Genomic DNA, 25,667 nt, shown 5'->3' on the forward strand with positions numbered 1-25,667 from the left:
CAACATTGGCATCAACAAGAGAACACAGCTAAATTAAAATTATCCTCAAAATGCCAACATAGCTGCTGTGCAGAGCAGGAAGATGTGCCAAATGCACAGATGCGTTCCTACTGCACATTCCGCCTTGCCCAAGTACCCCTGGCAGCCCAGAGTAACAAAACTTTGTTAGAAGTCGTGTATCTTAGAGCTAATAATATGCCAGTGCATGTGCACACACACACACATACATACAGATAATATGCACATATACACACACATCAAACCTGGTTTATAAAAAGAGCTTTGTGGATCAGAGTATGCCTTCACTTGGTCCAAGAATCTAATTGTTGGCATTGGGAAAACGGACCCAAAGAATGTAATGAGGAAGAAAACTGGTTGGCAGCCACAATATTACATTTTATATGACGTGGTTATTTACAAGCTAAGGTCTAATTTGTTTAGAACTAATTCAACTGGCTAGGATCTTCTGAATATACAAGGTTAAGCTTTAAAAAAGTTAAGATCTGTCACAACAAAAGTTAACACTATCTAAAATAAATTAGATTTTTAAATATATGCAATGAAATTATGGATCACTGGAAATTCAATTCTATAATGAATATAAATTAATAAAAATCTATTATTAAAGTACCATCCCCAAGATTTCAGTTCAGTTTCTTTTTTAAAGGCTACGTATTTGCAAATAAATGGATATGGCTTAAAAACCCTTAAATAGTGTTAAGTAGAGTACTGATATGATTATTGGTGACAAGATCAAAGATCTGTCTCCATGTCCACAATAAAGTCTTGCCTCATTTCACTTAATAGAAGTATTCCTGAAAAGTTGTGCAAGTAAAATTTTTACAACCAGGCCCTTAAAGTTATAGTTAACTATATTAGGAGGCCACGGTTGTAAAGAAACTCCGTAGTGACTCTTGATACACTTAAGAACTCTGCTGAAGAACCGACTCCCCTGCGCCACATCCGCACAGTGAATGCACACCGGAGGTGCTGGGTGTCTGGTGAATGCAAGAATGTGCCGTCACCATTTCTGTTTTTCTGTGGGACTTTCTTCAAAGTCTGTACTGCTGTACTGGAATATTATAACAGAAAGACAGAATCCAGCTCACAGATTCACTGATTCCATTACAAAAGATCAGAGAAATTCAGAAAGAGTTTTTCAATCAAAAAAATTTCTGTAAGGGATGCTGACCTTTCACTGGCAGAAGCTTTTACTCGTGTCAACTGACTTACTGAAAACGACTGCTTGAGCTGAGTTCCACCTGATTTAACAACCTAGTTAAATTTCAGAAATACCTAATTTCAGAAATACCACCAGAAGCCATTCCACTTCTACAAGAGCTTCTCCCCCTCTCTAGCACAAACGTTTCACAGCTATCCTCACCTTACCTCATAAAAACAAAGCATGAATTAAAAGGCTAAGATTAAATTACAAAGATGCCTCATCCAAATATGATAAAGGCATCTGTTTTATCTTAAAAAAAAACAACTAAGTCCAATACATTCATTAAAAGCAACTCTTAAAGGCAAACTATTTTTTCTTATTTGGTGTCCCCTTCTCATTTAAGACTCGATTTCAAAAATATATATATTTATCTCCATCCTTTGAAACAATATATCTTCTCTTTTAAACAACACAGAATGCCTAGCACTGCAACCTATCAGACCACATAAATTTCCAATCGGCCACATACATGAAATAAGAAGTTATATCTGCCTATCTATTCAGTACACATAATTGCAAAGAGTTTGGAAAAATAGCTGCATGTTTTTATGCAAGTTTTTGGGTGGACCGGATGCTTGCAATGACTCACTGTGGGCTCCCATCATTGTAAGTTTCCTGGAAAGTAGTGTGCAAATAAAATACCTAAACCTAGAATCCTATTTTAAACCACTGGAAAGTATACATGAGTATGAATGAGGGAAGAAGAGGGTGAATGATAGTGTTAACATAAGTGTTTGTCAAGTAAATGAAGAATGAATAACAAAAACAAAAAACTTGTCAAGGTATTAATGATATTTCAAGTGACCTAAAGAACACAGATATCAAAATGATCTTTACCATTCAATGTCAATTATTGGCTTTGGCCCTTTACTAAAGCAGACACAATGAATCTTCTTTCTGATGATCAGGTTCAGTCAGTGGCCCAAGGGTATCATATTTGGATGAAAATATTATCATGGATTTGTTCCCATCATTTAAAAATCAATAATTAAAAAAATAATAAAGTTGGTCTCTTTTCTCCGCAAGTTTTCAAGTAATTAGTTTAAGTAAGCTTATTTACAGCTATTGTACACGTGACCTACTTTAACCCATGTTTTCCCTTTAGAAATTGGTCTCCCTTGAAATAGGACACTACGGGTTTTTTTCTTTTCCTTTCTTTCTTTTTTTTGTTTCTGTTTTTGTTTTTGTCTTGAACCAGGTTACTTTTAAATTCTAAGTCAGTTCAGTCATGTTTCTGTTTTATTGGGCAGATAGAGAGAGGAAACCAGCAAGTTATGTCCAAAGGCTGGGAAACGCCTGAATGCTTCCCAACTATCTGAAAAGATGTTGTACTTGAGGAAAACCCGATGCTCCAGGCTGGTCGACAGGGTAACGTCTCTGCTCATGATGTAGATGCCATCGTTGTGAAGGGCGCAAGTCAAGTTAAGACCGGATTTGGACGTGTTCTCCTTGAGGTAGAGCCACTGCCGCGTGATCGTGTTGTAGGACTGCACAGTGAGCATGTCCTCGCTCTGGCTGCTCCTCCGGTTGGGCCCCAGTTCGTGCAGACAGCCCCCCACGATGTAGATGGTCTCCTCGACGGATACCATCTGCTGCTTGCGAATGTGGACATCACATGTTTCAAAGAGCGTCCAGATGTCGGCAGAGGGGCAGTACTGCAAAATGTTCATGTTGCGGTCTGAAATGAAGAAAGCAGCCTCAGAATGACATGGCTACAGTCACACCACCGCCTGCCTCGGCAGTCACAAACACCTACCCCAACCAGAATAATTCGGTAGCACAGAGGCAAAACTATATCAGAGAAGCAGAGGTTGGATGGTGGTTTTTGAAGTGGCGACAGGAGATCTGTTTGGAATCATCTCCCTCGCCTCTCATCGGGCACGTCCCCTCCCTGGGAGGCTCCCCAAATCAACAGGGCCAGGACACGGCCAGCTGTGACTAGAGCATCTCCTCCTCCCTGCCATCCCTCCATATTTCAGAACCACCAGTCCGACAAAAACAGAATCGGGGCCTTGGAACTCTCCTCAATATCTGCAGAATTACTGACTTCTTAATCCAGATGGCAGGCCAACCCCCAAGGATCTACTCTTAACAACCAACTCTTCTACACGAGACAAGTAAGCCAAGCAAGATCTTCAGGGGTTGTCTAAATGCAATAACACATAACTGCCAAGTCAAGAGAAACCCAAGAAGTCTCACGTGTGGCCATCAGCTGTGGGATCACCTGGCAATCCTATTTCCTGACCGCAGCAGCAGAGACAAACTTAACAAAGGCCCTTCCCTCTCCCCGTGCCTGCTTCACAACAGACGGCTAGTTGTGTGGATAAAATCAGAAAGTAGATGGAAGACTGCTCTACCATTACCTTGAATTCATAGCTGTTTTAAGGAAAAAATATTGCCTACTCTTTTTTTGAAAAATGCTCGTGAGATTTAAAACATCTAGTTTCGTTTTTCTTTTTTTAATTGTTCTGTTTTATCCTCTTCTCCTCTAGGAAAGAATAAATGGAATATTTTAGCCTCAGCAGGAGAAAAACATGCTCTGAGTTATCAGAAAGAATGAACTTTCTGTTTGTTGTTGTTGTTTAAACAAACAACAAAATCCATCCGTGGAAGAGGCAACTCGGTCTGGGAACGGTCGTGTAAGTACAGGGTAAGATGCTTCCTCCGGAGACAGAAGGACCCACCCACCGTCGGCAGTGAGGAGAGAGCTCCACCACGGCCTCTGGTACCAAGGCGAGTGCTCGTAAGAGGGCACAGAAAGAACTAAAAGGAGACCAAATCCTGCGTGTGCACGTGTCCGCACGTCTGCAGAAGCTCCACAATTGTTACAGCTTCAGGAAACTGTCCTTCTGTTTTCCACCCACACTAATACCTCCCTGTATTTCTCTTTGCTATAGCTATTGTGATAAAACTCATCCTAGGAGACAGTCCAAGGGAATTTCGTTACCAGTCTATCGAAAAGTGCTCCTTAGTAACCTGGCTTCCCACCACATGAACAAAGGACTTATTCTAGTGAGCCTCCCATGCATCTCTCGGTCCCAGGTCTGAAGGTCTTCCCAGGTCCTCTGTAAATGTTTTCTCTCCTCACCCAACAAGAGCCCAGACCATGATGAGGTGGTTTGAGTTGGTGGAATAATCTTTTCACTTTTACATTTATAGGAGACTCTGAACTTTAACAAATCACCCTTCTTCCCTTGAGTGGTTACTATTGCTCTCTACTGAATTTCTTTTCATGTCCTCAGTGCCTGACATAGAATTAATCTAATCAAGTAGCCATCATAAAAATCGTGAACTATTACTTACTAAATTTTAAAAGTCTACCTAACTTAAGTCAGCAGACTAAGAATGCAACTTTGAGCCCTGCATTCTGTTTTATGACAATTACGATTTATTTTAAATGCAGGTAACCATTAGGAAGAACTGGGAAGATCCCAAGCAGAAGAGGAGGGGTGTTTCAGAGTCCAAGGAACTGTCCTGCCCTCTCATCTCAAAAAACCCATTTTCAACCCTTACACAAACATCCATCCATCCGCATCACCCAACCATCCCATCACAGGTATGTGGCTTGCGGAGCCCAGGACAGGAACCATCGTGGGTGGCCCAAGTGAAGAAGGTACATTAGTAGTGGCTTGAAGAACTAGAAAACACACAAGCAAGGGTTTTCCAGGTCAAATCTAAAGAACATTTGCTCAGCCAGGGTCATGGAAAAACTAGGAAATCTACCAGGAGAGTACTCTTTGGATTAAAGGGCTGCCTGTCAATGCATCCCAACTCCTGGTCAGAGGGAAGTCAAGGGATATGTGTGCATTATATCAGCCCACAAGGTGCATTCTGTGTGACAAAATCTAGGGAGGATCAGAATTCTTAGAAATGGTCCTAAGTAAATAACTGTATTTACTTTCCCGGGAGAAAAGGCACACAGACACACACAGAGGTACATACGCATACACAAGAATTCTCTGGGGTCTATGGTTTAGTTAAGTATATAAAGTTGACCACTGTAACCTGAACACCAATGTTGACGGTAAGAGAAATGACTGCTAGGTCTCTTTTTTTTTCTATTATTTATAACAAAAAAGCTGACAATTATCTTCAGTGGAGAGTCACTAGAGAGGGACATTGGGAATAGCTTTACAGTGATGAAAACTTGAGGATGTTTAAAAAAACAAAAACAACTCACTGCTTCCCATGTACTCCTCTTGGTCACTGCCTCTCCTTAAATGCATAAACAGCACCTGTAGTGAGTTCAACAGTGACCCCCAAAAAGATATGTCTACCTCATAACCCCCAAAAACTCTGAATGTAAACTTACTTGGGAAAAAGAGCTTTGCAGATATCATTAAGTTAAGGATCTCAAGAAAGGAAGATCATCCTGGATTATCCAGTGGGCCCTAAAATCCAATGAGGAGTGTGTCTTTATGAGAGACAGAAGAGGAAAGGACACGGGTACACTCAGAAAAGAAGGTACTTGAAGAGGGAGGCAGAGGCTGGAGTGATGCAGCCACCAGCAAAGGAACGTGTGGGGCCATCAAAACTAGAAGAGGCAAGGAAAGAGTCTCCCCTAGTGCCTTCAAAGGCACCACTTGATTTCAGGCTTTTGGTTTCTAGAGTTGTGAGAGAATACATTTCTATTGGCTTAGGCCACTAAGTTGTGCCTAAGTTTGCTAAGTCGGCCACAGGAGACTAAAGCACCACTCACCATCCTCTCCACCAGATCAACTGTTTAGAGATACTCGAAGATGTGTTGTTACTCAGAATCTTTTGTGTGTGCGTGCGCACGCGCACGCACACACACACGCACACGCACACATACACACACACACACACACACACACTAAACCAGATGCTCATAATATGATTTACATTGAACTTCTTCCTCTAACATAAATCCCCAAAACAAGACACATTTGGCTATGGTACGAATACTTTTTGGCACCTACACCATATTAGCATGTGGATTTCTGTCCTTTACAAAGCTGCACATCAGCATCATTTCTCCATGCTTACTGTCACCCAGGGCTGGAGAGCTCTGCCCTCCCATCTTGTACCGCAAAGGAGAGATAAAATGGTAACTCTACTACTTCAACGTAGCTAAAAGTCCTAAGAGTCCAGTTACACCTTGTTTATAAGTTCTGAGTGTTTTACAGGCAGACCAAATGAAGAAACAAATGTCTTTGTCCACAAGAGGTAATGTGGACACAAGTTGGGAGAGAGGGATGAAAGGAAAAGACACAGCTTTTCCTGGTGGCCCACGGCTGCCTCGCTTACCACAACCATGCTCTCTTCTATCACTACCATGTGAGACGCTTCCTACCAAGAACAGTAGTATAAAACCTACCAGAGAAACTTATTTCCAAATGATTAACTATCCAATACCCACCAAAAAAGTGAAAAACACCTACGTGCAGTTCAATAAAGAGCACAACCACCTCTCACCTCTGGATCAAGAGAGTCTCTTACATCCGTGTCTCTTAAGACCCTCCTGTGATATGTGGACAACAGCCTAGGGCTGAGCTTCTGGAAACCATCTGATATATTTGTGCTCAAAAAGGGGGAAAGTGAAAACAAAGATCCGCAAGGATGTTTGGCCCTAAATTCTGTGTTAGATGTGTTTGGGAAGAAGGATGGGATTACCCAGTCAAGTCACAGGACGACTGACCACAAGGGTGGGTTTTCAAAACAAAAAGAAAATACATATTCTCTTCATAGCTCCCTCTACCCCATTCAATTCTCAGGCTCACACAGAAGCATCAAAGGTCCCTCCTGTCCAAACCACCCCTATAATATACAACTCTCTTCCTCCCAGGTATGTAAATATACAGTATTTAACGTATAAGATCACAATGTATGCCAGAGTGCTTCCTCTGGCGCCCTCCTGCCCTCCTGCCCTTCCCCAGGCTGAAGAAGCTCACGCAGAAGAGGACCACTTACTTAGCCCTTTCACTTACCTCTGGTAGTGTATCCTCCAATGACGTAAATTTTCCCCTTACACTCACATGCAGAGAACTCAGCCAGAGGATTTGGGAGGGGTGCCACAAAATTCCACGCATCCTGCTCAGGATTGTAACACTCAACATTAGAAACGGCCTGCCCACCAATGGCATAGAGTTTTGAACTGACGGCCACAAGCTTGAAGTTAGACCTGAAAGATACAAAAGGCCCAGAGAGTCAGTTCTTTTTGATCTTAAGAAGTAAGACAATGGCACGAACTGCTAAAGCAGAGTGTGGAATGTGCTGGATATCTGAAGAAAATTAGCTCTCCACGTTGGGTGTCCGGGGACAGAGGAATGACCAAATGACATCTCAAATTTCACTCTTACCCCTAGAATTCATAAGAATGATGCACTTTCCAAGCTTTTGCCATTGGAGATAAGCAATTCAATAGAGCAAGAGAGTAGTCTTGCTTAGTCTTAGGCCAAGAACCAAAGATATTCTGTATACAGTAAACTTAATACTTCTTTTAGCAGTGGGAGCAAGTGCTGATGGAGAGATGCATAACCACCTCAATCCCTTGTCTGTCTACTCAGAATGTTTCCCATTCTTCCCACCTAGTGGGTAGGATCTATCTTAGGTACACACTAACTCCTCCTACACAGCAGGCATATACTAAGGGTGGTCACTGAAGGGTGGTTCAGAGACCCCTCTACCACAAGGGCACCCACACAGATCACTTGCCCCCCGCTCCATATGAGGGCACCCTACATATTGCTTCACAACAAATAATGCAGGGGTACAAAAGCACTGAAATAATTAAACATATTTTGAAACAGCATTCTTAGGATACTTACACATGTTAACTCAACAAATACTAAAATCAACAAATGCTCACCTACCATAATAGAAAAAAAAATGTAAAAAGGGAATACACTGCTGTTAAGCCCCGTATCAGTGACACAGTTAAGCACTGCTCATTGGCTTCAGATGCTAGATAAAAGTCTCACAACTTTTGCGTTGAAAAGAAAAAACTAATTTGTTTCAATATGGCTCACAGAGATTAACGGACTCCTTGAAGGCCAGACAGGATAAACATTTGGGTCAGTCTACATGATATATGCACCAGTCTCAAGTTTACTGTAGTGTTAGCAGAGCACAATGCAACCAAAAGATCTAAAGCACATATCCGGAGACCCTGGCCCAAACACCCCACGTCCTCATCTCCAGTATGGGGGTAATACCCATCACATGACGGTCAAGACAATTACAGCAAACAGTTTATCAGCAAGTACTACACAGAGATAAGATAATTTCTCTGTTTTCCAGTGTTTGAAATAAAGAAAGTAGACCACGTAAATTTAGAAGTCACATCTACTGGCAACACAACAATATCTTCAACAGTAAAAATATCCTAAGAAAGAAACAGGGTAGAGACCACAAATAATGAAAACCGTACATAAGAGGACAGAAGAAGAAGAAACAGTGAATAAGACGTCCATGCCCGATCCGTGAACAGGTGTTCAATAAACACTGATGCACTATGACATAGAACATGCTAGAACTGGCCACCTACAGTACAGTGTTTTCAAAGGTGCATAAAATGTGTATGTGTAAATGAGTTCTGGTTTCATTTTGTTTTTCAAATCAGAGAATGAACAGAGGACTCTTCAACAAGAACCTCATATTGTCCATTAAACCCAGCCAGCCGTTCAGGATTTCATGCCAACAGACTTCGCTGGGGTGGCAGTTACTGGGGGGTCTCTGGTTCATGTTGCTTACTTTTCCTGCTGCCAATGGTCCTTAAAATCTGACCATGATGCCCTCTCTATGTGTGCAAATTTGGGGAACCAAAGGAAATAAAGCTTGTAAATAAGCACTAAATTTTACCAGCCCACAATTTGTTTTTGCTCCCCAAAGGTACACAGATAGTAAATTTTGTAAGATCAAAACAGTTTTTAATATTCATCCAGCATAATCATTTGTCCTAAGCAAACATGTAAGGGCTGAATGAATAGGCAGTTAAACATAAACAGTTCCATCTCTCCAGACCCCGGCACGCTCAAATACACTTGAAGAGAAGAAACTTTTCAAGACTGATTTTAAGATGAAATTGCCACCCCAAAACAGACCACTTAATGAAGAGACACTGCCGAGGATTATGAGCCAAGGTTTATATGGGGAAATCTCAGCTCCACTACTCAACAGCTATGTGACCTTGGACGAGTCACTGAGTCTCAGGTCATCTGAGCCTGTTTCCCCATCTGTGAAGTAGGGAAAAACACAGTATCACACACAGTAAGAGCTGAAAAGGGGAACACTTGCAGAAAGAGGTCAGAAGAGGGGCGCCTGGGTGGCTTAGTCGGTTAAGCGTCCGACTTTCGCTTAGGTCATGATCTCACGGTTTGTGGGTTCGAGCCCCGCGTCGGGCTCTGTGCTGACTGCCAGCTCAGAGCCTGGAGCCTGTTTCAGTCTGTGACTCCCTCTCTCTCTGACCCTCCCCTGCTCACGCTCTCTCTCTCCTAGAAATAAATAAAACATTAAAAAAAAAAAAATAGAAAGAGGTCAGAAGAGGAAATGCTTTTCTGCATGTCAGAAGCCTACATCTCTCAACTCCAAGAAGGTCTGCTTCTCATTTCTTAACTGCAACAGTCACTGCCATAACATCTGGAATTATGTACAAAGTGCTTTCTCGTCCATAAATTCTCACTGTGTAGCACTCCATTTGCAACTTTCTTCTACTCTTCACCTCCAGAATGATAAAAGTATGAATCCAACCTATGAATTTTTAAAAAAACATATATTATCGCTACAATATTTTCTTAATATTGATCCCTGACACACTACATTCAGGGGGTAAAAAGAATTTTTAAGCCAAATAATGATGTGTTGTGGCTATATACTTGACTGACTTACAGTGAATAGAAATAAAAGTGAATTTCTACTTGACTTTAAGGCAAAAAGAGGTCATTAAATCCTTAAAAATGCAGTGACATAAAACACGCTGAACACAGGTGCACAGATTAACAGTAGCTACATACAACTGTAGGGAGGCAGGTGACCAGACGTCTGGGTGGCTTAGAGTGCTGGCCCTGAAACTGTGCAAGCTAATTAAACTCACTGAGTCTCAGTCTCCCCTTTGGGGACATGCTGTGAGGATGAAACAGGAAGTGACATCTGAAACTGACTACACCATGTAGCCCAGAGTAAGAGCTCAAGAAACGTAAACCACTGTCATGGCTTGCTACATAGGAAGTTTGTTCCCATTAAAGTAAACATCAGAGCAAAATGGCAAGAACTTTTCTCACATCTTTGGGTCCTTTCCCCTTCTGCAGCTTCCCTACAGACTAACCTTCCCTAGGGACCAGGGAAGGCAGAAAGCAAAAGCTAGGAACAGAAGTGGTCGCGGTTGCTACCTACTACCCTGTCTCAGAAACCCCAGCACACAAAACAACTTAAACTATTGGCCAAAAACACAGAGAGGTGGGGGCAGGGAGAGGATGAACAGACACATAGTTTTCTTTCCCTCACACTACTCTCTATTCTCGGGCTCCACTGCAATGTAACCACAGAGGACAAAATCTCCCCAGGGTTCCATGACTCTAGAAGGGCCCCCCAATACTCATCTTTGGTTCAGAGAAAAAGGGGGCGACCAAGGCTGACATCTGTAATTCCACCTCTGCCAGGAGACTTCACTCTCCCCCAGCCTTGCTATACTCACATGCAGAACTCCCATTTCAGAACAAAAGAGAAAGGCAATTGCAGAGACTAGATGCAACATTAGAAATAGAGGAATTAATGAACTGATGGTTGCAACAGTGGCCAGTTCCTGCCAGTTATCAGCAATTAAAGTGAGGAGGGAAGGCGAGTAATACTGGGGGCACACGAGCTTTTACATGTGAAGAATTCTATCCTGACAACTCCTGAAATCAAATCCGTGTTCAGACCACTGGGCAGTGTTGCATCCCTGCACTTCAAAGCATCCTCTCAAAGACTGCTATCTACTCATATTGCCATTTTCAAGTGTGTGGGCACAACACTAACATACTTCCCTTCCTCCCTTCCCTCTCTCCCTCCTTCCCTTCCATCTCTTCCTTTCATCTCTTCCTTCCTTCCATCTCTTCCTTCCATCTCTTCCTTCCTTCCCTCCTTCCATCCAGCTCTTCCTTCCTTCCATCTCTTCCTTCCTTCCTCCCCTCCTTTTTTCATGGGGGGTGGGGAGGTGGTTCACTACTGGTCATGTAGCACCATTTTCTCCAGAGTGCGAAGGGCTTTACAGAATCTCTCCATACTAGGGTTCGTGCCTGTCCTTTACCATTTAAGATGCTGAGACTACCACACTGTTTTAGTCCCTGGGGAAAATGGGCTGTTCCGCATTTGACCCCTTTGTCAAAGTAAAGCAGTACAGATACATCACAAAGGCAGTGAATCAGGGTAGATATGAAATGCTGTGTGACCAGAGGCCAAAATCTGCTTTTAATCAAGGTTCTAGGTTTCCTCCGGTGTTTCCAGAAACTGTGTTAGACACATTACCAAGCAACAATTCCATTCTAGGTTTCATTTTTACTTGTTTCATCATCTAAACTCAGTTAGAAACTCCTTAAGGACAGAAGCCATGTCATCTTTGTTGTTCATCCAACAGTGACTAGAAAAATGAGGACATAAAGCTAATGAACATTTGAAACACAGCACAGTACCACAAAGTATCTGTGGTCCACTTCTTGGAAAAAAATAATTAAAAAAAACTTTTTTTTTACAAAGAAAATTTTTAAAACTGCATTAAGATGGTCATTGCTAGTCTAAGAGCTAAACTGTAGATATTTTAAATGGCTCTATCTATCCAATGGATATTTACAATTTGGTTACTCATTACGCACCTTAGCAATTTCCATAACTTTCTATGCCTCAGTTTCTGAGTCTATAAAATGGGAACGTGGCTAAGACCGTCTTTGTGAAAATAAGTGAAATAACATATGCAAAGAAGTAAGAACATTACCTATTACAGGGTAAATGTTCAATTAAATGTTACTTATTATTGGGGAGCCTGGGTGGCTTAGTCGGTTAAGCGTCCGACTTTCGCTTGGGTCATGATCTCACGGTTTGTGGGTTCGAGCCCTGCGTCGGGCTCTGTGCTGACTGCCAGCTCAGAGCCTGGAGCCTGTTTCAGTCTGTGACTCCCTCTCTCTCTGACCCTCCCCTGCTCACGCTGTCTCTCTCTCTCTCTCTCCTAGAAATAAATAAAACATTAAAAAAAATTTAAAAAGAAAAAAAATGTTACTTATTATTTTTCAGCTATTCTAAATAATCATAATGGCTGTTACAAGATAAAAATACTATAATGTTACATTTAAAACATAAAATCATACATTCACTTTTATTATAATAACATAACACATTCCATAATTCCCATAATTCAAAACAACTATGCATTTTAAGCATCTATTATTTATTGAACACCATGTTAGCAGTAGGAATATACATAAACATGGAACTGGCCCTGAATGGAAGGGAGAGAAACAAGCATAACCAGAAAATTTCAATTCAAGGTGGACAGTATGCTAGAGAAGCACAGAGTTTGAATATTTAGACCAACTGAGACTTCAGGAAGGATCTCCCAGTTAGTTTACGTCAGGTCTGAATCTAAGTACGAGAGAGATAATGAAGGTTACAAATTCCCATATGACATCCAATAAAAAAAACTTGGTGGGAAAAAACATCTATGTAGAAAAAACCAGTAACTAGAAAATATCTGAGAAAAACTGTAATAAAAAATATATACAGACTATACAAAGCTAATAAAAGAAACCTTTCCTGAAGGGCCAAAAGACCTAAATAAATGCATGGAAAAAAGAACCATTTATCTAGCTGCAAAGTATTACGAAACTATGAATCCTCCTCCAACTTGATAAACACAAGGTAATCCCAGTCAAAATTCTAACAGGACTTGACAAACTGATTCTAAAGTTTATCTGAAGTGGGGCGCCTGGGTGACTCAGTCTGTTGAGTGTCTGACTTCAGCTCAGGTCACAAACTCATATTCATGGGTTTGAGCCCCACGTCACGCTCTGTGCTGACAGCTCAAAGCCTGAAGCCTGCTTTAGATTCTGTGCCTCCCTCTCTCTCTGCCCCTCCCCTAATGCTCTGTCTCTCTGTCGCTCAAAAACTAAAATAAAACATTAAAAAAAATTAAAGTTTATCTGAAGGAGAAAATGTACAAAGAATAGCTAAGAGAATTAAAACAAAACAGAACAAATGGGTCTCAGTCCCATTTTATTGTCCATGAGACAATAAAATAGTTTACCAAGCTACAATAATTTAAAAGCGTGACAGGGCTCCTGGGTGGCTCAGTCAGTTTAAGGTTGGACCCTTGACTTCAGCTCAGGTCACGATCCCAGGGTTGTGGGACCGAGCCCTGGGTTGGGCTCCACACTGAGTGTAGAGTCTGCTTAAGAGTCTTTCTCTCTCTGTTTCTCTCTCTCTCTTGCTTCCACATGCTCTCTCAAAATAAAAAATAATAAATAAATAAATGTATGTTATTGAAAAGGGAATGGTCAATATGGAAACAGGAAATGAGCATCTGGTAACAGGCTCTGCAAATCACAGGGAGTATTGAAGGCACTGGAACATTTAGAAAACATGTTATAACTTTACATTATACCTTATGATATAAAAACAACTCCCAAACACATTCAGATATAAATGTAAAAAGACAAAACTATAAAAGGTACACTATAAAATAATGAGTATTTGTATATGCTTAGGTTACAGAAGCTTTTCCGATGCAAGATTAAAAGCTAACAGGATACTAAAAAATTTGACTCCAAAAAATTAAAATGTCTTCATATAAGAATATACCGTGGAGGCACCTGGTGGCTCAGACCATTAAGCACTCAACTCTTGATTCCAGCTCAGGTCATGATCTCATCATGGTTCATGGGCTCAAGCCCCGCATCAAGCCCTGTGCTGACAGTGCCCAGCCTGCTTGGGATTTTTCCTCTCTCCCTCTCTCTCTGTCCCTCCCCCACTCTCCCTAAGAAACTTTTAAAAAAATTACACAGACACACACAGACACACACACACACACACACACACACACACACACACTAAATCTGAAGTCCAAAACTAGAGGCTCACAAGGCCAGTGCTGGCCTGCAATTTGTCTGGTCTAGAAGGTTTTTGTTTTTGTTGATGTTTGTTTTGTCAAAGAAGTTGCCAACGTTTGACAATCAGGGTTTCTGCCTGTCTGGCAACACCCTTCCTCACTTCTAGGTGGCAGCAACAAGCTGTGGCTGAGAGGTGGAGGCCTCTTGTGGTGGGGTGGTAACTCTCTGGTCCCTGGTAATTCCTACCCACCGCTCTAGTCACTGATTTCACCTACCTGCTTACTTGGAGGATTTCATTTTTGAGGACTTACAATAAATTAAAGACAGGGGAAAACATGGGGAACATTACCTAAGAGACAAGAGATTAATTCTACATACATAAATAGAACTTCTGAAATGACTATGAAAAAGAGAAACTAATTTTCTTTTTAATTGGCAACGACCATTTACAAAATATATACAAAAGGCCAATAAATATATGAAAGGAAAAATCTGTCTTCTAAGCAGAAACATTCACACTAGTGTTTTTACCCATTGGATTGGAGTAAAAAATGATGATAATATCTTGTCTTGGCAAGAGTATAGGAACTGGCAAGCTCAAACCCTGCTGCAAGGAGAGGAAATATGTACAATTTTCTGATGGGAACTTTGGCAAGAGCTACCAAAATTGAAAACATTCATACGCTTTGGCCCACCTATCCAGGAATTTCAGGAATTTGCCCTATAGGACTCACTGATACATGCCAACTAAAACAGGCATACATATGCCAAGATGTTCAATATAGTATTGTTTATGATGGCAAACAGAAGCAACTTATATGGGGCACCTGGCTGGCTCGGTTGGTAGAATATGTGGACTCCTAATCTCAGGGTCATGAGTGCAAGCCCCAAGTTGGGCATGCAGGTCACTTTAAAAATACATACATAAATTTTTTTTTTTTTAAAAGAAGCACTTAAATGATCATGAAATGAGGAAAGGGCTGATTACATTATGGTACATCTATATGCTGGAATACTATACAGCCATTAACAAGAGTGAGATGGCTCTACATTTGTTCATATAGGAAAAACTCTCAAAGTGGAAATATTAGTGGCCATAATAATCAGCACAGCCTAATCAACTTTAGAGTAACAGTATGTATAAGATGCATACACACCCCTACAGGTACATGCATATGCATAAATATATAAATGTACGTCAACAGGTACCATTTTTTACTCTGGTTTTTCATGTCATTCGTAATTTTTCTAAGCACGTATTTTGCATTATTGGAATACCTTCCCCCAACCCCAACGACAAAAAGGATATTCCTATAAAGAAAAAAAAAAAGACTTCCATCCCTAATCTGAGCACTGTTCATAACACTGAATGTTTCTTTGTTGCTTTAATTATAATTTGCTTTAAAATAACACTTCTGATATCAAATTTTAAAATTGGTATCATCTCAACGGTATAAACAACGCACTTAAAAAAGGAGTTGGAAGAAAACATGCCAACCTGCAAACGGTTATTGTCTCTGTGAAGGAGGGAATAGGAGTGATACTCTTTCTGTTTCTTGATTTTTTTCCCCATTTTTCCACTTTTCTAGAATAACTATGTATTATTTTTATCATCTGAAAAAAAAGAACACTTTCCAAGATGAATTTTACGTTATAACAGAAATAAAGCCACCGTTCCACCCTGGCCTGGCATACCCTTAGTTATGTGTAATGGTTGGGGCGCCTGGGTGGCTTAGTCGGTTAAGCCTCCGACTTTCACTTAGGTCATGATCTCACGGTTCGTGGTTCGAGCCCCGCGTCGGGCTCTGTGCTGACTGCCAGCTCAGAGCCTGGAGCCTATTTCAGAGTCTGTATCTCCCTCTCTCTCTCTGACCCTCCCCTGCTCACGCTGTCTCTCTATCTCCTAGAAATAAATAAAAATATTTAAAAAAAAATTACGTGTAATGGTTACAGCTTTCTTTGCCCAGCGGCGAGTCCCCCAGTTCCTTGCTCCACACTTTAGGGTACGGCCCATGTAGGGGTTGAGATGGGTACGAGTGGACCAGAGGAGAGGGTCCTTTCCTGGATCACACTGATTCTTCCCCCAACTTGTGAATGGCTCTGGGCCCTCCTCGCGCCCCTCTCCCTTCCTCTTCTTCCTGTCTCCAAGTCACCCAAGTGCATGTTGGGAGGGATTTGAAGGATGGGAAGGAAGAAAGAAGGCCGGGTGGACTGGAATGTTCTAATTGTAGGTGACCATCGCCAGGCTCAAGTTTTGGGTCAATGATGAAAGCGGCAAAGAGGGGAGACGCAAAAGAGAGGATCAAAAAATAAGAAAGGTAATTTAAAAAAAATAAGAAATCGGATGTACAATTCCAATGTTTATCTCCTGATCACGGATTGGTGCCCCAATGTAGAAAGCTTCTAAGTCAGTGACAACAAGAAACTCTTCCAAAGACAGCGTTACAGGTTACTGCCAAGTGTGTCACTGTAATCAGGATTAGAGCCTAAAAAATAAATAAATAAATAAATAAATAATTTTTTTTAATGTAAAAAGGAAAAGATTGAAAGTAAACTGGAGAAAGTTTTCTTTTAACGTATCCTTCTAGGAAACCACAGACTTCTTTTTTTCCACTGGGAAAGAGGCAAAAAAAAAAAGGGGGGGGGGAGGGCAGTTTGCCTAAAAGCGCAATACCTGCAAGGGAACAACTCAGCTAGTTGACCTCAGGGGGCCCACTTCTTCCTCGCAAGTCCTCGGTCCCTTGGGAGCCTTGCCAGTGTCAAGGCCAGCGCCACTCCTGAAGATGTCTCTGCCACCTTGGCGCAGCCTCCTGTGACCGCCCGGTAAACGCCAGGGGAAGGAGCTAACGCCGGCGAATGAATGGGAAAGACGCAGCGCTGCCGGGCGCTTACCTCTTCTGGTTCATGGAGGCCACCTGGACCCACTCGTTGGTGCTGGGGTTGTAGGAGTGCGCGGCCGAGATCTCCTGGCTGGTGATCCGGTACCCGCCCACTATGAAGAGGTAGTTGTCCAGGATGGCGGACCCGTAGCCCCTGACGTTCACCAGGTCGGGGGGAAGGTTGTTGGCCAGCGGGAACCACCGTTCGGTCATCTCCTCGTACCTCAGCATGGACGGGGGCTCCCCTTGGTAGGGGTGCGGAGCCAGGGGCCCCCCCAGGAAATCCCCCAAGGCCACGAGGACAGGCGTGCCCGTCATCCGGGCCTCTCTCAGCCTCTGCTTCAGGCCGACGTCGCCGGGGGCCTGAGGGGGAGCCCCCAGGAGGTGGAACTGGGGCTTGCACAGGACCTCGTGGAAGTGGACGACCATGAAGCGCAGGCAGGCCTCCTGCAGGTCGGGCAGCCCGTACACCTGCGCCAGGCGGTACAGCTCCAGGCAGTTGGAGAGGCGCACCTGGGACAGCAGCAGCTGCAGCAGCGACGTGACCTGCAGGAAGGAGGCCGCTTCCACCAGCTCGGCCAGCAGGCTCACCTCGTCCATCTCCTCCTCCTCGTCCACCCCGCCGCCCTTCTCGGCCCGCGGGCCCAGGAGCCAGCCTGGGCGGGCCCCGCCGGCGTTGATGAAGTCCAGCACCAGGCGCAGGCCCGGGGCGCTGAGGCCGCGCAGCTGCTGCACCTCGGGGCCGCCGGCCTCCTGGCTCAGGGCCTCGCGCATGCCGGAGCGGTAGAGGGCGCGGAAGTAGTCGCTCTGCTCGATGAGCTTCCTCTTGCTCACCGGGTAGCAGCGGTCCTCCAGGCGGATCTGCACCATCTCCTCGGCCGACATGGCTGGGGGGCCGGGGGCCGCGGGGGTGCCCGCCAGCNCGCGCTGCTTTGCAAGATCGGCGACAGGAGAGCCAGACGTGGGAGGAACGGCATGAAAGGAGTCTGGGGTCCCGGGGGTCAAAATGACATCACATCTGGGATCGCCCGTCTAGCCCAATCCTGCATGGCGTCCCAGGGGGCTGAGGCCCAGAGGCCGTCCCCGCACACGTCGATGGCACCCAGAGCGGAGTCTTCGCAGTGGTCACCGTGTAGGAGCCATCTTGCAGAAAGAGAGCCCAGGCAGCTGGCAGCAGGTTCGGCCGGGCTCGCTGGGGCGCCCGGTGCAGCCGACGGAGAGGGTTGGCAAGCAGAGCAGCTTGAACTTGCTGCTGGGGCCCGTTACTCCTCTTTATGCTGTTAAAACAAAGACAGGAGTGGAACTCAGAGTTAAAACACATGACTTCTTTTGAAGTGTTTTGTAACCAACATCGCTTTTCCTGTTTCAGTTTGGTTGGGCTGCCCGTGACACGATGCGATCCCTTGGGCAGAGGGTCTGGCCGCTTTTGGTGGTCCTGGCCTACACAGGTGGCTTTTCTCGCCACCCTCCTGTGGTCCCGTACCCACGCTCCTCACTGTCTGAGGACCCCTCCTCCCTGGCGTCTCTCACTTGACATTGCAAAGAAATGCATAGAAAGCTCGCCCCTAAATAGTGAGGACCTCGAGTTGCTCATGAGATATGAATTAATCTTGGACGGAGTGGAGCGGGGATACTGTTCGGTTAGCTTTGGGTGGAGGGATCAGGACTTGGGGGGGAGAAGAGGGTGTAATCCTACAGTAACAACAACAAAAACCTTTTTGACAAATTTCCCATATCAAGATTCTGCTACAGCAGTCCTCAACTCGGGAAGAAGATGTGTTCGGGCTTTGTTTTTATTATTGCAAGCTCCGTCTGTCTTCTTGAATGACAAGTTGTTAAATAACACCTTCTTCATAAGAACATTTCTGCTTGATGAAACATAAGATACCTCCTTCACCGCCTAATACCACCTCTATCTCTTAATATTGTATATTTAGAAGGGGGAAAGATTAAAAACCAGGGAAGAAAATCCTATTGGTAAGGCATGAAATCGTTTTGACACCCTTTTTGGTTACATTTTGCTTCTTACTGTGTAACTTAGCGGGTCGTAGTGAGGTGTTGTCCTTCATTATTTTCTTTATGAAACTCCGTAAGTAAGGAACTAAAAATTTAAAAACATAGAAAACAGTTCTAGTAGATTCTGGCTTCCCTGGGGAAAGTGAAGGAGACAAAGACGAATCTAGGACTTGCCTCATTCATCTCTCTCTCTCTTTTTTTTTTTTAACTGGGAAAACCTCCAGCTTTTCACCTTGTTTCACCTGGCCTTTAAATCATTACTGATAAAACTCCATTCTCAACCAATTTCTCACACTTCTGTTTTCAGTGATGGTGCAGTTAGGACGTTCGAAGACTCGTAGTGGATGAGTGACCATGAATTTAGAAACATATAGTGCCAACCCTAGTTTAGGTCTTAAGCTGGGGAATTTTGCTGGGAAACACACCCTATATCAATAAGGCTTGGACTTGGGATTTACTTGTGCCTCCGTCAGCGACAATGCCAGATTCAGTGGGTCAGCCAACAAGAACAGGCCCTTAGTCTCTTCTCTGTCCCTTTAGAATCTTTTACCAATGATGCTTTTGTTTCCAAACGTCATAGATATGCCTCTGACTGGTATTTTCTTGCCTTTTAAAAACAGACCCAAAAAATCACTATCAAAGAATGATGCGCATTAGAAAGGCAATTCATGCACAGTAATATTATCAGAGTTAAGATCAGCTTGGACAGGGAATCTGAGGCGTAAGTCTGACAATACTGGACATTGGACCTGTAAGCCTTTTGGCCCTGATATGATGATAACATGATTTAGGACTGGAAGTATCTTAAAAGATCAAATCAGTTTACATTTCACACAGCAAGCCTTCTGTGCTCATCTAGAAATACCAAATCAAAGCAATGTAAACTCCTTTACAAAAGATCTAAAACATTAGTTCTAAGCCTCATGAAAATATTGCATATATATACCTGGTGGTGTAATTTTATAGATCTGTTATTCACTGATCAATGAATAATAAAGACTGGCCTTTCTGGTACTATGACTCACTTCAAACACTTTATAGTAGCATGATCTGTTTTACAAAAGACTACAGGAATGGTCAAACACAGCTGTTCCTGTAAGAATTTATGGAAAATATACCTTATGACCTAGAATGAAAAAAAAATCCAAGTATGTTTATCACAGTGTTGCTTTTAATAATGAAAAATTGGAAAACAATTGTATAATAGTAATAGTAGCTAACATTTATTGACTGCTTATTATATGACGGACACTGTTTCAGTACTTTTCATGGATTACAATACTATTTTTTATTCTATTATACAGCTGAGAAAGCTCAAGTGCAGAGTTAATTTCCGTACATAGGTAGAATGGAATACCATAGAGCCGTTTACAGCTTTGGATATACAGGTAGATCTTTCTTTAGAAACCCTGAAATATATAATTTTACACTGGATTTTTTTTTTTTTTTTTTTTTTAGGGGGGAAGGGGCAGAGGGAAGAGAGAATCCCAAGCAGGCTTCACACTCAGCTCAGAGCCCAATGTGGGTCTCAATCTCACAACCGTGAGATCATGAATGACCTGAGCTGAAATCAAGCATTGGACACTTAACTGACTGAGCCACCCAGGCACCCCTACATTGGATTTTTAAAAAACAGTTTCTGGAACAGTATGAATCCATGTGTGTAAAATTGTATTCATATATCTATTTTTTATAGATGTGTCTTAGAAGGATGTTAACCAAAGCATTAAGATTGTAAATAAACACTTGAACAGTGTTTCTTTTTGTACTTTCATGTATGGTTTGGATTTTTAAAGTGAAATGTGTGTCACTTTAATGAAAAGCAAAATATTGCAGGAAAAAACGTCTTTTTTATTTTTTATTTTATTATTTTTATTTTTTTAATGTTTTATTTATTTCTGAGAGACAGAGACAGAGAGAGAGAGAGAGCATGAGCAGAGGAGGGTCAGAGAGAGACGGAGACACAGAATCTGACACAGGCTCCAGGCTCTGAGCTGGCAGTAAGCACAGAGCCCAACACGGGGCTCGAACCCACAAACTGAGATCATGACCTGAGCCGAAGTCGGATGCTCAACCGACTGAGCCACCCAGGTGCCCCAAAAAACGTCTTTTTTAAAAACAAAACTGAAATATTTTCTTTTCACTAAAATATATGGGACGATATAAATGAGTTTAAAGTAGCACAGGTCTTCAAAATTGTCTCTATTTAATTCAGATTGAGCATCTTCATGTAGGCAAAACTTCCATTTTATATCAGTGTTCTCTGGACATCTTAGGAAATCACCTGGAACATTTATGAGACTTCTGGTTCTAGAGCAACTGAATCAGGCTCTTGGAAGAGATGAGTTTTTAACGTAAGAATCCAATTTTTGAACCCCTCTCAAGAGCATCCAGGTGGAATTACGTACAGCATATCACTGCACTTCAGTAGTGTAATGGCTCTGAGTACTTGATAAAATTTGTACAAAGGCTATAGAGCAGTTTTTTATTCAGAGTTGCAGTTGCTTTTTGGCTTCTGCAATTTCATCTCACATGGACAAATTGTAAGACTAGATGTTTCTGGGTCACCTATCTCAACCTGTTGTGGATTCCTCCCTCTGCCCCTGCAGCGCAATTTCTCTCTCTCTGTTTCCAAATACTTGGCTCCAAGAAGTTCCGGGTTCCCAGACTGAATGTTTATGCAATCACCAAAAACATTATTGAAAAAAATTTAAAGCATACTTTTATATTGGAACTTATAGATTCTTTCAAATGCAACTTTGATCTTCACTTGAACATCATTGGGAGAAAAGGAATAAACAAATGTGCATTGTTCCATTATCCCTGCAGGATACATGAGAACTTTAAGGAATTATATATCACACGAAAGAAACTGCATTTCATGTGACTGAAAGACACAGAGGTTAGGAGGTTAGAAAGCAGACTTTCCAGTTTATGTCCCCAGGGCATGAACTAATCTCAACTGTGGAATCTCGAGGAGAAACGGGGAGTGATCTTTTGCTCTTAACCTGTCCTTTGCTTTGCCTTTAAAAAAATCTCTTCCCTTTGCCTTTGGAACAGACAGAACAGTCTGATTATTTGCAGGTAAGCAAATGAAACTTGCTTTCTATGAGAAGTTCAATAGAATAGAGTATTTATCATTTTTAGTTTAGTTGATGTGGCTAATGCAAGATTAGGAGTTAATTGATGATATATAATTTTTGCTTGGGAGAAAGTGAAATGTTATGTTTTTAAAGTCACTCAGTCTTGTGAATATTTTCATCTTATTATTGATTATTAACTTATATGTTTCTAAAATCAAAGGATATGTGATCAACTTTTGCAAAACAGGTGGAGAGATGAAAATTCAAAGAATATTAACATTTTTCTGTCAAGTAAGTGAATGAGTCATTGTGCGAAAGGTGTAAAAGAAACCTAGATCACAAGATTAAAAAGCTTCATCTTCTTCTTTTTTTTTTTTTAAATGAGCATTACAGTACATTATGCCAAAAGCTGATTTTCACTTATGCTTTGTATAAAAATGGATACACAAAAGCAAGAGTTTTATGCTTTGAACTAATTTGTCATCTTGGACATCATCACAGGATATGGAACCCACAATCTTCACAAAAGTAAGAGGCCATTTTTGCTGCCTTTAGTATCTTTTCAAATGTTTTGGTCTTGCAGTTAAAGTAATTTTATTAATATTTAGACCTGGGTTGTGCTCTGTGCTAACAGCTCAGAGCCTGGAGCCTGCTTCAGATCTGTGTCTCCCTCTCTCTCTACTCCATTCCTGCTTGTGTTCTCTCTCTCTCAAAAATAAATAAACATTAAAAAAAGAAAGAAAGAAATTTAAAACCCTGTCATCATTTCCCGAATACACATTTCTTGGCAACTAGTTCTGCTTCAGAGATACTGTGCCTTCATGTATATGCTTCAGAAAGAAGTCTCCTTTATAACATGCAAACATGAATATCAGAAAACAGATTAAACAGACGACTTTATTTTGAACTTCCCCACAATTTCCACTATAATGCTTTTCATTTATGCTTTTTTATTTATTTATTTATTTATTTTTAATTTTTATTTATTTCTAGGAGAGAGAGAGACAGCGTGAGCAGGGGAGGGTCAGAGAGAGAGGGAGTCACAGACTGAAACAGGCTCCAGGCTCTGAGCTGGCAGTCAGCACAGAGCCCGACGCGGGGCTCGAACCCACGAACCGCGAGATCATGACCCAAGCGAAAGTCGGACGCTTAACCGACTAAGCCACCCAGGCGCCCCTCATTTATGCTTTTTTAAAGAAAGCTTGCGGCTAGACTTTTTTTGGGGGGGGGGTGGAAGGGGAAGCAGAGCTCCAAGAAGTGACAGGGATCCACATTCAGTGTTTTCCAAATCACTGCAAAATTAAAACTATTTTTTTTCTTTTTCAGTGTTCATTTACTTTCAAGTTTTGTTTTGTTTTTAATAAGAGAAATGTAAACCAGTGCACAAACTGGCTTTCTGATGAACCTGAATACTAGGACGTAAATTCAAAGGAAAAAAAGTGATTGAAAAAACAAATCTGCAGTCACAGTTTCCTTTAAAGCTATACAGAAGTGCCCTTACAAAAACATGTCTTGTTTCTGGTGACATGGATCCTTCTTTATCTGACATCAAGTGACTAAATTATTGTTTTCCTCAGAAAGACTCTTGGCTAGGATTTCCATTCGTCTTTATATTTACTTAGGGAGAGGTGTCTGTGACTATTCCCTTTCAGAAAAAGAAGAAAAGCAGAGGAGAGAATCCACGTCTTCAAGAGGCTAAAGGACAGAGTACCGAAATGGCCTGGAAAATGTTCAAAAGTAACCTCAGAAAGTCAAATGGTCACTTAGGGCTCGGCTGGGAAGAAACAAAAGACAAATCAATATGCAGTCAAAGACTGGTTTCGTTTTTCTAGAAGGTGACCCTCCCAGAGAGTCCCTCAGCAACAGCTCTGAAGTTCCAGAAACCGTCCAGAAGACTGATGGTCAGCTTCAGCAGCTGTCTGGGACTCAGGCTCCTCGTCCAGTCTTTATGCCAGGAACATGCATGCGGCAGTGGTGGCAGCCAGCATAATACTGCTCCTAAGCATGGTGTGGGCCTCACACTCTCTCTGCTCACCCACCATTTTTTACAGAGACTGCTGGATCCGTCGCTTTCCGGGTCTTCTGATTGACCTGGAGGAGTCTCAGAAGCTGGGAGCTCAGTTCCTGAAGTATTACTCTGAAAGCACGGGCCAGAAATGCAGCAGGAGCTGCTGCCTTAGGAAGGATGGTAAGTATGAAAGATACGCCTGGGCAAGAATCAGGAGAAACTGACAAAATGAAGACTAAGTAAGGAGCCCTAGGTAGAGGTTCCTGATAAAGATGAACAGGACTAGGGGCGCCTGGGTGGCTTAGTCGGTTGAGCGTCCGACTTTCGCTTAGGTCATGATCTCGCGGTTCGTGGGTTCGAGCCCCGCGTCGGGCTCTGTGCTGACTGCCAGCTCAGAGCCTGGAGCCTGTTTCCGAGTCTGTGTCTCCCTCTCTCTCTGACCCTCCCCTGCTCACGCTGTCTCTCTCTCTCTCCTAGAAATAGATTAAAAAAAAAAAAAAAAGATGAACAGGACTAGGGGAGATGAGGGAGAGCCATGGGGAGGGAAGAGAGCTGGAGACTGAGACTGCCTTTCCGGTCTGGGTCAGGGCTGGCTCAGTTTACAAATCTGTTAATGACCCGGAATGCCATGGAAACTACAGGTAACAGAGAATCTTCTTTTCCTCACTGAAGGGCTAAGTGAAAATATTTCCTTGAGGGTTAACTAACATTTCTTAGCCCCAAATATGGCATATTTGATCTCAAAAGTATTTATAATTCCCCTATCAAAGTTCTCTTGGTGATACTGGTATTTCAGGTTTTTGAAATGTGTTCACTTGTGTTGACCAAATGTGGGTTGCATTAAATAGGAATTTAGATTGTGATCGATGTTTTGAAAGACATAGGCAGAAATATGTCAAAAGGCAAAAAGAAAGAAAAGCATACTTTCAAAATATTCTGATTTTTTTTGGTCTGAAATCCAGAATCAAGATTAAACATCATCCATGTAATATGATCAAGGTTTACAATTAGGAAAACATATCATTATTGCAGAATTTCAAGCTATAATTGTCTAAACACTTCTTTCACTAGTTCTTCATTTTTCCAAGATTTTAAAGCTACTTGGAAAGAAACAGCAAAAGCAACACACTTGAAAATAATTCTCTTGGTTGTTTCACACTTTCTTTCCATGGTTTGATACCAACTTATTAATTGCCAATGCTTCCTGTCCAAGTATTCATGTAAGATTTCTGGGATGCAGACTGAATCTACTAGAAGGGTGTAAACCGACCACAGTATGAGAAGCTGTCCCAGACTAAGCCCTCAAAAGATAATCAGGCACAGAAGGGAGCAATTGATTTATTAAAGGGAAATCTTTCTGAGAAGGTTGCCAATTCAGACTTTCACCTTAGAGATGCTTCTGATTCCCATAAGCCTTCAGTG

General features: G+C 42.2%; 3 protein-coding genes across 7 annotated transcripts in view; 1 reads left to right on the plus strand and 2 right to left on the minus strand.

Annotated features, from left to right (window-relative positions):
- Positions 1-2,442: 2,442 nt before the first annotated feature.
- On the minus strand, positions 2,443-18,056 carry KLHL42 (kelch like family member 42). The gene is made up of 3 exons (XM_077774556.1): positions 17,152-18,056; positions 7,174-7,367; positions 2,443-2,903 (listed from the first exon to the last, which is right to left on the minus strand). Exons 1-3 carry the CDS (start codon positions 18,021-18,023, stop codon positions 2,452-2,454), a joined length of 1,518 nt encoding a protein of 505 aa, XP_077630682.1. The 5' UTR covers positions 18,024-18,056; the 3' UTR covers positions 2,443-2,451.
- A 74-nt stretch (positions 18,057-18,130) lies between these two features.
- MRPS35 (mitochondrial ribosomal protein S35) overlaps positions 18,131-25,667 on the minus strand; it is a 65,390-nt gene continuing 57,853 nt past the window's right edge. For all 3 annotated transcript variants that reach the window (XM_077774560.1, XM_077774561.1, XM_077774562.1), the window contains one exon: positions 18,131-18,415. The gene's annotated coding sequence lies outside the window, so the exon portion shown is untranslated. The remainder of the gene's footprint in view (positions 18,416-25,667) is intronic.
- Positions 22,113-25,667, plus strand: part of MANSC4 (MANSC domain containing 4) — a 31,321-nt gene continuing 27,766 nt past the window's right edge. For 2 of the 3 annotated variants that reach the window (XM_077774559.1, XM_077774557.1), the window contains exons 1-2: positions 22,113-22,238; positions 23,890-24,425. In XM_077774559.1, the coding sequence (XP_077630685.1) occupies positions 24,197-24,425 (229 nt within the window). In that variant the 5' untranslated portion in view covers positions 22,113-22,238; positions 23,890-24,196. Of the gene's footprint in view, positions 22,239-22,665; positions 22,766-23,889; positions 24,426-25,667 lie in introns of those variants that run through there. The other variant, XM_077774558.1, reaches the window with a different exon arrangement.

This window comes from Crocuta crocuta, unplaced genomic scaffold (genome assembly GCF_008692635.1).
Source record: "Crocuta crocuta isolate KB4526 unplaced genomic scaffold, BGI_CrCroc_1.0 scaffold176, whole genome shotgun sequence".
NCBI classification, from domain to species: domain Eukaryota; kingdom Metazoa; phylum Chordata; class Mammalia; order Carnivora; family Hyaenidae; genus Crocuta; species Crocuta crocuta.

What these genes read in the sequence shown, in the direction of transcription:
- KLHL42 (XM_077774556.1), bottom strand. Translation starts at nt 18,023, where the DNA reads ATGTCGGCCGAGGAGATGGTGCAGATCCGCCTGGAGGACCGCTGCTAC. An exon ending in GCCTCCATGAACCAGAAGAG is followed by an intron (nt 7,368 to 17,151) that starts GTAAGCGCCCGG and finishes TGTATCTTTCAG; the next exon opens with GTCTAACTTCAAGCTTGTGG. An exon ending in TGGAGGATACACTACCAGAG is followed by an intron (nt 2,904 to 7,173) that starts GTAAGTGAAAGG and finishes TCTTCATTTCAG; the next exon opens with ACCGCAACATGAACATTTTG.